Genomic DNA, 11,972 nt, shown 5'->3' on the forward strand with positions numbered 1-11,972 from the left:
CATTGCATTTTAAGTAAATGTTCAACGCGCCATTTCTTTCATTTAAGCCTTGTACGATCTAATCTCTGGGGACTCAGTCAATTGATTTTTTATTGGATAAAATTTACCTGCAATTCTTTGTATTTCTTGGTACTGATATAGTTAAGCGGAAGAAGAACAACAACAGGTACGATGCCAGCAAAGGCAGAATATCCCAGTTCTTGATATAGGAAGGCGAAGCACAGCACTGTTTGTACCGGGACCGACCACAAAAGACTCAGCTGCGACGACAGAACCTGGAATCTGTTCGTGTCGACGTACATCGTGTTCAGTATTTCACCCATTGTCAGGTCACGTCGATCGCTGCTCGTCAAGCGAAATGTCTGCTTCGACAATACTCATTTCATGAACTATAGCATTTCATAAATAATACGAACTTACTTTTTTGTACAGAACGTGCATGGTGGCGGATTTGAGTCTCAGTCCTAGTTTGGTGTGGAAAATGGCGCTGCCTTCTTGCAACAAAGACTGCGCAAGACCGGCCAAACCGTAAAGGCAAGCGTAAAAAATCCCCTTCCAGAAAGGATCTTCGCTCGTAGAATAATCAATAATCGAACTAAGGACAGAAATGAGTTAAATACTTTACTCGATCTGTAATGGATCATGGCGCTTTAAGAGCTAATGGAAATTTCTTCACGTTTCCCCAGTTTTAAGCTCATAGAAGCGTTGATAACAGCTTGTAAGCTCAACTACAGTCTAATCAGTTCTTTAATTTAACATTAGGTGACCGAAAGAAAAAGGATACTGCACATTTCCTATCGTTGCTTTGCAAAAAGACAACTGGCTTCAATGTAAGAACTGATTTATCCTTTTAGCCTTAATTCTCGATTAGTGATGGTCCTTATAAAGCCAAAATAGTAAAAGTATTTACCCTATCAAGAGGGGACATGCAAATGACACTATGTCGGCCAAGACTTGAAAGACCACTCCAGAAATCAAGCAAGTCCCGATTGTCCTCAACAAGGGCAAAGCGATCGACTTGCTTTGACTTTTTGTTCTGTTTCGTTCTTCCGAAAATCTTTTCATTTCCATTTCTCCACCGTCACTTTTGGTCTTAGCTTGAGTTTTCCAGTGTTTTTCGAAAAGGCGCGAGACAGTCAGCGCTCGCTCCGCGTCATTCAGGTCGTACACATCCGATGGCTCCAGTTTTTTCTTCCAACCTTTCCACAGAGCACTACAATTCGTTTAAAAAATTTAAAATAAAAATTTGGAAGTTTGAATTATACTAAAATCATCTTCGTTGAAATTATGGGCAATACATGAGAACGTCAGATTTACCTGGTAATCCATGAATAAACGACTCGAGAACAAAACGATGCATCATCTTCCTTTGATCTCTTCAAGTTAGAAAATAATCTTTTGGTTAATGATATTGTGTTCTGCATGTAACTATAAGACTTCGACATTTAGTAATAATGCTAAAGTCTTGTTTTATACAATAGAGATATATCGTGCCCAACACTTTACTAAAATGGGAGCGACAACTAATCACCTAGTTCTTAGTAAATAGTGTCGAACTAATTAAACTTGCGACAAAAATGTTTAGAATATTACCAATTTTTCTTCCATTGAATATGCATTTTTTCCGTAGTGCTGCGCGGTGTCAGTCAGTGTGTGTAATACGAGGGTAACTACAACCAGAGGGTAAATTACGGATTCAGTTACCAGCTCAAAATATTCATCTTTATCGTTCTGAAAAATTTCATTATTATTATATTTAATAATACAAGTCACGTAAATCAAGACTTCTGTAGTCGGTGTGGTTGGTGATGGGGAGGAAGTGTTAATTTCTTACGTATAACAATACCATTCGAACTCGCTAAGGTATAGCTAAAAATGGAAAAACATTGTCTCTAACTTGTAAATAGTATTCCATGATGGTGGATCTCAGAGTGACAGTTTGCGTTAGTGTTAAGAGAAACCAAAAGCATGTCAGGATTCCGGACAACACCATGCCACCCCCTCTGCCGTAAATTATGAGGAATAACGCCAATATCTGCAAACACGCGACTTCAATATAATTAACTCGTCAGATATAGAGCTCCCGAGAAGAATTTAACAACTTGTCTCACATATGTTCCGAATTGGAGGACGATCGCCAAATTGTCAACGACTTGAAAATCGGCGTAATAAATTTGTTTTCCAAATTTCAAGACACTAATTGCGGTAAGTAACAAAACCAAGAGCTGAAATGATAAGTTAAGAAGTAGTAACTATATTTTATGAACATTCTAAGAAGTTCCACCCGACTGGAGGAAAAAACCACAAGAACTAAGGCACTGATTTTCTCTTTAATGAAGTATCGTCCCCGTGGATTACCCTGAAGTGTTTCTAAAGTAGCTGGTCATGTCACAATAAACGGTAAATAATAACCCCAACTTTGGACTAAGAAATCAAGTCCGCTTCTCGAATAATGGTTCTCGGAAGAAACAATTCTGCGACATAAACCCCAATTTTGTTCAAGGGAACCCGAGCATCCTGCTTTGACAGATGAGCATGCATTTCGTGTCCTACAAAGGTGCTCATTGATTATAGAAGTACTTACACTTTTCGTAATGGAAAGGTGAGAACAACGAAAGCTTCTCCGTGGCGCCTTGGCGATCACAGACACTTCCAACGGAAGGAACAACCATAGTATTGCACATGGCACCCAAACTAAAATTGTCTTTTGAAAGCACGGTGTAAAATCCGGATTATCGGTGTACCATGTCAAATTAGTGTCCTGTTTAATACAAAAGTTGAATATTTCTACTCTATTTTAAAACTTCTTGCTCTGATTATAATTTTTACAGTTATAATCAGAGCCGTGGTAAACGTAATAAAAATACATAACGTACCCAAAATTGAGATTCGCAAAACTCATCCAAGATGTACGAACCCATTTTAAAGTAAACAAAACTAAAATAAAATAACTTGCGCTTAAAACGACAAACGAATATTTTCAACGTTCTTTATTGAACCAATGCCGCGCTAGTATAAAACCCTACACTAAGACCTTGATCACGTTTCGTTCGTGTTACACAAGTGGTTTTGAAAACCAAGGCGTCTACGCTAGAACTAAAAATACGAGACGTCAGGCGATAAATACGCCTATACTTTTATGAATATATCTTCTCAAAGAAACCTCACTCTAAATAAATAAAAACGAATGATACGTAATCGCAGATAGCAGAGCAAAATATACTCAACAATATCTCCTTTTAATGATTTTTTAATCCTTAAAGGAATTGAAGCCTAAGTTTCAAATCGACGAAAGGAACCAAACCGTGTCAAGGATGGAAATAATCAGTCCGGATGATAGGCGCAAGCCTTTTAGGGTCGATGAACTATCGCTTGTTCATTTGAACATTTCGGAGCCCATGTTCTCATTTTGGATAATGTATAATTTAGGACGGATCAATTAATGTTCAGTCTCCCAAATTAGCAACGAGACTTCAAAGAGTTTGACAAACTATTGATGTTTTCAACTTTATGGAGTAAACTGTGACTGTGTAGAGGAAGTAAAATACTCTGTACTGTACACAGGCCTTGCTAAACGCAAGTGTTCTACATCGAAAATAAAATCCCAGAATTATCCCTTTCAACCTTTTATGATATATTTTTGAAAGCCCACATTTTTCCCAAGAATAAGATAATATTACGCAGAGGTTGTGTAAATATAATAACCCTCTTTCTGATAACATCTTATCGCTGAGATGCTTCAAACCAAATGTAGAAGAAAAGAATTGTTTTTAAATAGATAGAAGAATTGTTTTTAAAGAGATTAAAGAACAAGATATCTTAAATTAATTGTGACTCTTGCAAAGATGTACAATCATTAAGTAATTTAGTCACCAAACATGTCACAATTTATTAACAACAAATTATTAAAATTCCATACTAAAATTTCTTAGAACCTTTTCAAGTGGCCGCAGTATTATTTGCTTAATATAGATAGGGTTAAGAAGGAACATCCGGTATGTGGGTCCAAAAACGTCAAAGTTAAAAGTTCACCAAAGTCCTCATTGTTTGAAGCCACAACAACTAGGTGAACTTTTGAAAAGGGTTGTCTCACAACTTGATTGTACGCGCTGAGAATGTTTGCTTGGGTTTAATAATACTACCATGGATAAAGAATGCGCGTGAGGAAATTTGTTTTCACGCTATAGGATAGGCAACACTCTATCTCGAACGACAGCTTATTCTGTACATACTAGTGATGCCGCGAATATTGATTTTGCCGAATACCGAACATTCGGCCATGCTCTCGGCCGAAGCACCGAATATTCGGGCGTGAGATATGCGCAACTCGCGCGAAACCGGTTATGAGCTGTAACCCGTTCCGCGAAATATGTACATCCCCGCACGGACCGCAATGGGACAGGTCTCATCATGGAAGAAGAAGGGTATGGAATGGTGAGGTGAATAGGCAGACGGCTACGCGAAATGTAGGGTCGCGTGGGAACAGCGTGGGAAATAAGGCGGTGGCACAGGGCAAATGACCAGTTTAAAAATTGCCCGGACCAGTTTAAAAATTAAATCGGAGGGGGGTCAGTGGTCCACAGGACCACTAAGAAAATTCAATGGTTTCCAGAGTCCAGACATTAGCTTATATATTTTAATCATCCACTTCTTCAATTTAGCAGACGATGCGCCCTGGTCAGTGGTCATGGACCAGTTTATTTATTCCAGGCCAGAGGGGTCGCTGGCCCAATGTCCAGTTTAAAAAAATTCCTTATTTCCCACCCTGCGTGGGAAAACTCCTCTCCTCTCGGCACTAGCTGTAACGCGATTACTGCTCTGCGCAATATTGGCGCGCAAGCAGAGAGAGGGATGCACTGTTTAGATCCGCTCTTTACCGCCTCTGCTACAGCGCGCCTGCGCGGAAGCTATCAACGTTGGTGATAAACTCGGGAAGGAGGGATTGAAAAGGGGGAAGTTACGATTTTTCAACGCGCTCTCTTTAACACTATAGGACCCGTCTATAGCATCTTTAGGTTTTTGGTTCATTTGCGAGTAGATCGTCTCACTATATGCTTTTTTTTATTCATCACAACTTACCACTGGTAGATTATAAATATGAAAGTAAAAATTGTTATTGAAATAAATAATTTTTGAGCAATTTTTCCGTTTTTTTCCTTCATGATTGGAGATTCGGTATTCGGCCGAATATTACGAATTATTCGGCCGAATACCGAATACGAAAAAATGGCCGAATAGGCCGAATACCTAATAGTAACCGAATATTCGTGGCATCACTAGTATATTATATGAAAATACCTTCTGAGTATTTGTGGGAGATCTTTGCACGAATTATTTGTGAAGAATTTCTTGTGTCTTTGTAGCGTTTCTTCATGACGAGTAATCGCCAATTGAAACGTATAGCCAGCTTGAGAAATTCCTTCTTGTTTTCTCACGTGGGAGGATCAGTGGCTGGCAGCACTGTCATAAGGGCGTGTGACGCCGTACAGAACTTCGAAGGACACTTTCTGAAACTGATCGACGAAAGCACTGCCGCTAATTATATGATGAACATGGCACAAAGGTATCTCCCGCACTTTAGTGTGTTGGTAATTGCGAATCAAATAGCATATTTATGTTATACCGAATTTCTAATGCAAACCGAGAATGAAATGTAGATGCAAACAAGAGAAAATAGAAGAGGTATAATACTTCTACCTCCGCGTGCTGTGCCTCGTTTGAGGGGTTAGATTTCTATCGCTCTAGCGTCCCGACCCCGTTCCCGGGATTGCCTCCTCACAGCTTTTAGAGAGAGAAAAATAGTTGCCCCAAGCAAAACTGACCACGGGCTTGGAGGAGGCGACCGAGGAGCAGCTCCCTCTCCCAGAATCCCTTGAGCACCGCTACGGTATCTAACCTTATACTCTCTTCTTTTCTATTGATGTAAACGAAAGCAGACCTCCCCTTTATTTTCGTGGTTAATAAAATGCGTTCTTACTTTCCAGATGGCTTGCAATACGTTACAACCTCTTAGGCAACGGCTTGCTGTTTTTTACCGCTTTTTTCATTGTTTTGAACAAAGAGACTATGTCAACTGACTTCGTGGGAATGATCTTGGCTAATGCTGATTATGTACGTACAAACTAGTAAATTGACTTCTTTTCTAGGACTGAAATAAGTTCCCCAATATCCCTGTCGTCCAAGATCGAATATTTGTTTAGCACTTATTTCTGAAAACGATAGCTGAAACATCTTTCATGCGAAGTGATTAATTACCTACTACAATTAAGTACCAATATTACTATTGATCTTATAGCTTCTACAAATGATCAAACTCTTTATCACTTCATTTACTGGTTTAGCAGACGATGCGCCCTGGTCAGTGGTCATGGACCAGTTTATTTATTCCAGGCCAGAGGGGTCGCTGGCCCAATGTCCAGTTTAAAAAAATTCCTTATTTCCCACCCTGCGTGGGAAAACTCCTCTCCTCTCGGCACTAGCTGTAACGCGATTACTGCTCTGCGCAATATTGGCGCGCAAGCAGAGAGAGGGATACACTGTTTAGATCCGCTCTTTACCGCCTGTGCTACAGCGCGCCTGCGCGGAAGCTATCAACGTTGGTGATAAACTCGGGAAGGAGGGATTGAAAAGGGGGAAGTTACGATTTTTCAACGCGCTCTCTTTAACACTATAGGACCCGTCTATAGCATCTTTAGGTTTTTGGTTCATTTGCGAGTAGATCGTCTCACTATATGCTTTTTTTTATTCGTCACAACTTACCACTGGTAGATTATAAATATGAAAGTAAAAATTGTTATTGAAATAAATAATTTTTGAGCAATTTTTCCGTTTTTTTCCTTCATGATTGGAGATTCGGTATTCGGCCGAATATTACGAATTATTCGGCCGAATACCGAATACGAAAAAAATGGCCGAATAGGCCGAATACCGAATAGTAACCGAATATTCGTGGCATCACTAGTACATACTCTGTTACAACATCGGTTGTCAGCAAGCGCAAAGCTAGGTCTCTATGCAATTTAGCTTTCTGCGTGCTGACAAGAGACAAAAAACTTGAGGATCTTCACGATTTAAATATCCGCGAGTTTTTTAGGTCGAGTATACGTGTAGTAGGCTGTAGACAATTTCACACGTATTTGAAACTAAGGCCTAGAGGACCAAACTGCTGCTAGACCTAGGGCGTGTATTCTGGTTCGGAGGGATCTTTGCTGTATCTCTCTACCGCTGTACACGTCCCAGGACACGGCGGCCGTGAAGCTAGTCCTGGCCACTGGGCAGGCCAAGTTGACTCTCACGGCTGCCTCTGCATACTTTGCCCACGATGCGGACTCTCTCCCGACAATTGAGGTGACCAATTTGGTCAATCAATGTGAGAAGAGAGGGGACACACTAATCATTGGCTGCGACGCCAATGCTCATCACATCACGTGGGGCAGTTCTGACTGCAACAGGGGAGGTGATGATTTACTAGAATATGTAGTTGGCTGTAAACTCTACATTCTTAATCAAAACAATGAACCTACTTTTGTTACTTCTAATAGAAGGGAGGTAATTGACCTCAAGCTAGCCACAGAAAACCTCGCGTCTTCCGTGTCTAACTGGCATGTGTCTAATGAGCCGTCTCTGTCAGATCATAGGCACATCTGCTTTACTGTCGCGACTACCTCTGTCCCGGCGGGGACGGAGATACGCAATCCAAAACGGACCAATTGGTCCGGCTATAGGGAAGACCTAATCCTACGCTACGGAGAGGGTCACACCCCTAAACTTACTTCACCTAAGGATCTTGATAGGACTGCTGGTGACTTACAGTGCTCCATCATGGAGTCGTTTCACCGGAACTGCCCACTTAAGACCGTCAACCGCTCGAGGCTTGTGGAACGCGGATCTCAGCCGGCTTCGGAAATACACGCGCAGGCTCTTTAACAAAGCCAAGCGCACGGGTGACTGGACTGGATACAGGCAGTCCCTTAACACCTACAACAGGGCCATTTGAGCTGCTAAGAAGGACTCCTGGCGGACCTTCTGTGAGCAAGTCTCCAATGTCCCTGCCACGGTTAGGGTCATGAAGATCCTAGCGCACGACAACACACATCGACTTAATACTATTAAGCTGCAGGAGGTATGTACACTAAGTCTGGGGCTGAGACTCTAAAGCACATGCTGGAGGTCCATTTTCCTGACTCTACTTTAATCAAACCCTGACTCTCTCTACCCTGTTCCGCACAGGGCGAAGAGGGAGGACTGGCTTGTAGCCAGACAGGTTGTCACGATTCCCAAGCTTCGGTGGGCTGTCAACTGTTTTGAGCCCTACAAGTCTCCGGGACCCGATGGGGTCTTCCCTCTGCTTTTGTTGAAAGGCTTAGACCACATGCCCTCTTCGCTATGCAAGATCTATAGACTTTGCATTGCTCTCGGTCACATACCACGTGACTAGGGTCATCTTTATTCCCAAGCCCGGGAAGGCTTCCTATCTCGAGGCGAAGGCATTTAGGCCCATATGCCTGACCTCCTTCCTCAAAATTCTGGAGAAGCTGGTGGACAGGTACATTAGAGACGAGGTACTTTCGGTAAATCCTCTCTCTTCTTCACAATTCGCCTACCAAAAAGGCAAATCCACTGAGATGGCCCCTCACGGCCTTACGAATTGCCTGGATAGGGCATTCGAGTTTCAGGAAATTTCACTGGCCGTCTTCCTCGATATTGAGGGGCCTTTGATAAGGTCTCTAGCTCGGTTATTAATGAAGCTGTTAAGAGATTTGGCATCAGCGACACTCTTGGCCGCTGGATCAAGTCCATGCTCACCGACCGCGAGGTGTCGGCGTCCCTCCTTGGGGACTCTCTAGGGGTGACTACCAGCTGGGGCTGCCCTCAGAGTGGAGTGCTCTCCCCCCTGTTGTGGTGCCTGGTGGTGGACGAACTCTTGGTGAGGCTCGGGGGTGCTGGGGGCTGTCGCTGCTTCGGGTATGCGGACGATGTAGCGATAGTCTTTACCGGGAAGTTCCCGGCTACTGTCACCGCACTTATGAGATCTGCTCTCTCTAACGTGGAGCAATGGTGTCGGGCGGTTAACCTCACTGTTAATCCTGATAAAACCCCAAGGCTGTACACTGGCTCTATACTGGGATCATCAGACCCATACTATCCTACGGGCATTTGTCTGGTGGACAAGGGTCCGGCTCAAGACGGTGCAGGCTGCCCTGCACAAGCTTCAAAGGCTTGCCTGCATTGGTGTTACGGGGGCCATGAGATCGACCCCAACTGCTTCCCTGGAGGTGCTCCTTGACATGCTTCCTCTTCATCTTTTCATTGAGGAGGAGGCTGTCATGGGGGCCTACAGGCTGTTGGGTTCCAAGACTTTGGGATTAGAGCCATACGAAGCTCTTTCGGGAGTACGCCGCACTTGAGCAGTCGCTAACGATGTGCTCTGACAAAACCGTTACCAGATTTGATTTCACTAAGCCATTCAGCATCCTTTTTCCCAGTCGGGCCGAGTGGACTAACCTGCTGCCTCTTGGCACTGGGGGTGAAACTATTTGGTTCACCGATGGTTCCAAGACTGATTCCGGCGCTGGCGCCGGCTATTACTGCCAAACCACAAGGGTCGGTTTTACCTCTTGCCTTGGCACCTTTGCTAGTGTGTTCCATGCGGAAATTGCCGCGATCTGTTATTGCGCAGATTACTGAATTAACAAAGGGTATACCGGACGGACTGTGAGAATTTACTCTGACAGTCAGTCCGCCTTGAATGCGCTGAACCAGTGTCAGATTACCTCTCAACTGGTGCGCAGCTGCCTTGATCTGCTAGCGCAACTGGCGTCCTGCAAAAGGGTTCTGTTGTACTGGGTGCCAGGGCATAGCGGATATTATGGCAATGAGCAAGCCGATAGATTTGCGAAAAGGGGCGCGGAGGCCAAGCTCTTGGGGCCGGAGCCGGCCGTCCCCATCCCCTACGGGTATGTCAAACGGAGTCTGCATGACAGGCTGACTGTCATACAAAATCAGCTCTGGCATAACATGGAGGGCCAGAGACAGACAAAACAGTTAGTCAATGACCCCTGCAGGTCTCGTGCTAGAGACCTAATTTCGCTCAGCAGATGGGATATTAGGCTGGCCACCGGTCTTCTGACCGGGCACTGTCGGCTAAATAGGCACCTCCATCTGATGGTTTTTGACGACGACCCCCTCTGCAGGTCGTGTTGGGAGAAGGAAGAAACATCCGCCCACGTACTCTGCGAGTGCGACTACTTCGCCTCGCTTAGACTAGAATATTTTGATTCACACACTGTGGAACCCTCGTGGGTCTCCTCTATTATACGGTGGAGTGAATTCTTCGCTACGCTGTGGCTACGGGTCTATTCAAGGCCTGAATACGAGGGTGCACAATATGCCTATTAATAATAATATATAAGGCCAAGAGGAGCTAAAAAACTCACGGATATTTTAAATCCTGAAGATCCTCAAGTTTTTGGTCTCTTGACAGCACGTACAAAGCTACGTTAAATAGAGACCTAGCTTTGCGCGTGCTGACAACCGATGTTGTAACAGAGTATGTACAGAACGGAGCCTCCGAAATGAACTAGGCCCATGCGTGTGGCGAAGCGAGAATATTTTTTTAACTAATTTAGTTCGCCGTGTTTTCCCGTTTGGGGGCGCTGATACGACCGAAAAATAAACAAAGTTCAACCCCGTGACCCTGTCGACTGCTTAAGTATTTGGGCCAAGGTCGCGGATTGTAAGTATACGGTTTTTATAACTCTTACTGAATTATTTTAATTGAAATAATTTATTTTGTTGTCATCTAACCGAAAGATTCAGAAAAAAGTGAATAGCCCTAAAAACATTTACGTTAATTTTAGGATGAAACGTTTCTCTATCATAAAAATTTTATGACTGACCCCTAAAATATCAACGATAATTTAAGGAAGACCCCTGTCACAACGGAAAAATAAGCGCCATCTATGGTGAAAATATTTTTCCTAACAAACTGGATATTTCCCCACATAAAATTTGACATGCATGGGCCTAGTTCATTTCGGAAGCTCCGTACAGAATAAGCTGTCGTCCGAGATAGAGAGTTGCCAATCCTGTAGAGTGAAAACAAATTTCCTTATGCTTATTCTTTATCCATGATATTACACTATCCCTTTAAAGGGAGAGTGAAAAGAAAAATCAAGTGATTAATAATGGTTTATATATACTAATTATAAGACCAATCTGCATAGGGATCGAAACATTCAGAAAATACCTCTGAATGATTTTATAAAATCAAATTAGCTAGAGATTTCATAGATAATTTGAACAAAGGGGCAGTGAGATTTGTGAATCATGATTTGCACCATAGAAGAAAAACAGTAGAGGAGTAGACACCAATTTTTCACTATTCTCGCCAAATATTTACTATAGACTAGTGGCGGTAGAGAGGGGCGTAGACATCTGGGAGCGTTCTTGTAAGAGGGGATACTGTGCGCTCCCAGTAGGCGGATGACACTGAGCTAAGAGATAGAAGGGTATGACGTTTGCATACGTAGCACTGCCATTACTCTATTCATTTCCGGTTTTCGCGAATATGAAATAAAAATGGCCGCTTTACTAAGGAAAAACCCTGATTTCAATGGGGTAGGAAATGATAAATGCGATGTCATAGATGTCGTCCCAGGTAAGATCAGACATCCGAGAGCTCGAAGAAAGTCGTCAAGATTTTTAGTACTAGATTTAAAGGGCTCCACCGGCGGCTTTGCGGGCGCGGTAGCTTTGAAAGAGGTAAAAGGCGGTCTGCCGTTTGCACTTGTAAGGAAAGAGACCCCGCAAGCCTCTGGTGGGGCCCTTCTTTAGGGTCGATAACGACTAAAAATGTAGAAGAAATTGAATGCGAAATTGAAGATGATTTCGATGATAATGATAGAAAAATGGAAAGACGCCTATTTATGGAGAAACGCAAAGCCCCGGCGTCCGAATACGCATTGTTGGAA

General features: G+C 43.1%; 2 protein-coding genes across 2 annotated transcripts in view; one reads left to right on the plus strand and one right to left on the minus strand.

Annotated features, from left to right (window-relative positions):
- The window catches only part of LOC149602689 (ATP-binding cassette sub-family C member 1-like), a 15,509-nt gene extending 12,504 nt beyond the window's left edge, over positions 1–3,005 (minus strand). Inside the window, exons 1-9 of the mRNA XM_089860486.1 lie at positions 2,877–3,005; positions 2,585–2,761; positions 2,112–2,225; positions 1,898–2,035; positions 1,594–1,731; positions 1,318–1,376; positions 911–1,213; positions 421–595; positions 108–362 (exon numbers count right to left, since the gene is read on the minus strand). Coding sequence (XP_089716612.1) covers positions 108–362; positions 421–595; positions 911–1,213; positions 1,318–1,376; positions 1,594–1,731; positions 1,898–2,035; positions 2,112–2,225; positions 2,585–2,761; positions 2,877–2,921 — 1,404 coding nt within the window. The 5' untranslated portion in view covers positions 2,922–3,005. The remainder of the gene's footprint in view (positions 1–107; positions 363–420; positions 596–910; positions 1,214–1,317; positions 1,377–1,593; positions 1,732–1,897; positions 2,036–2,111; positions 2,226–2,584; positions 2,762–2,876) is intronic.
- Positions 3,006–4,122: 1,117 nt separating this feature from the next.
- On the plus strand, positions 4,123–6,269 carry LOC149602690 (ATP-binding cassette sub-family C member 2-like). The gene is made up of 4 exons (XM_089860174.1): positions 4,123–4,160; positions 5,364–5,563; positions 5,985–6,111; positions 6,184–6,269. Exons 1-4 carry the CDS (start codon positions 4,155–4,157, stop codon positions 6,211–6,213), a joined length of 363 nt encoding a protein of 120 aa, XP_089716300.1. The 5' UTR covers positions 4,123–4,154; the 3' UTR covers positions 6,214–6,269.
- The last annotated feature ends 5,703 nt before the right edge of the window (positions 6,270–11,972 follow it).

The sequence above is a fragment of the Phalangium opilio genome, unplaced genomic scaffold, assembly GCF_054372755.1.
Source record: "Phalangium opilio isolate 3A_F unplaced genomic scaffold, DU_Popi_V2 ptg000352l_1, whole genome shotgun sequence".
Classification (NCBI taxonomy): Eukaryota; Metazoa; Arthropoda; class Arachnida; order Opiliones; family Phalangiidae; genus Phalangium; species Phalangium opilio.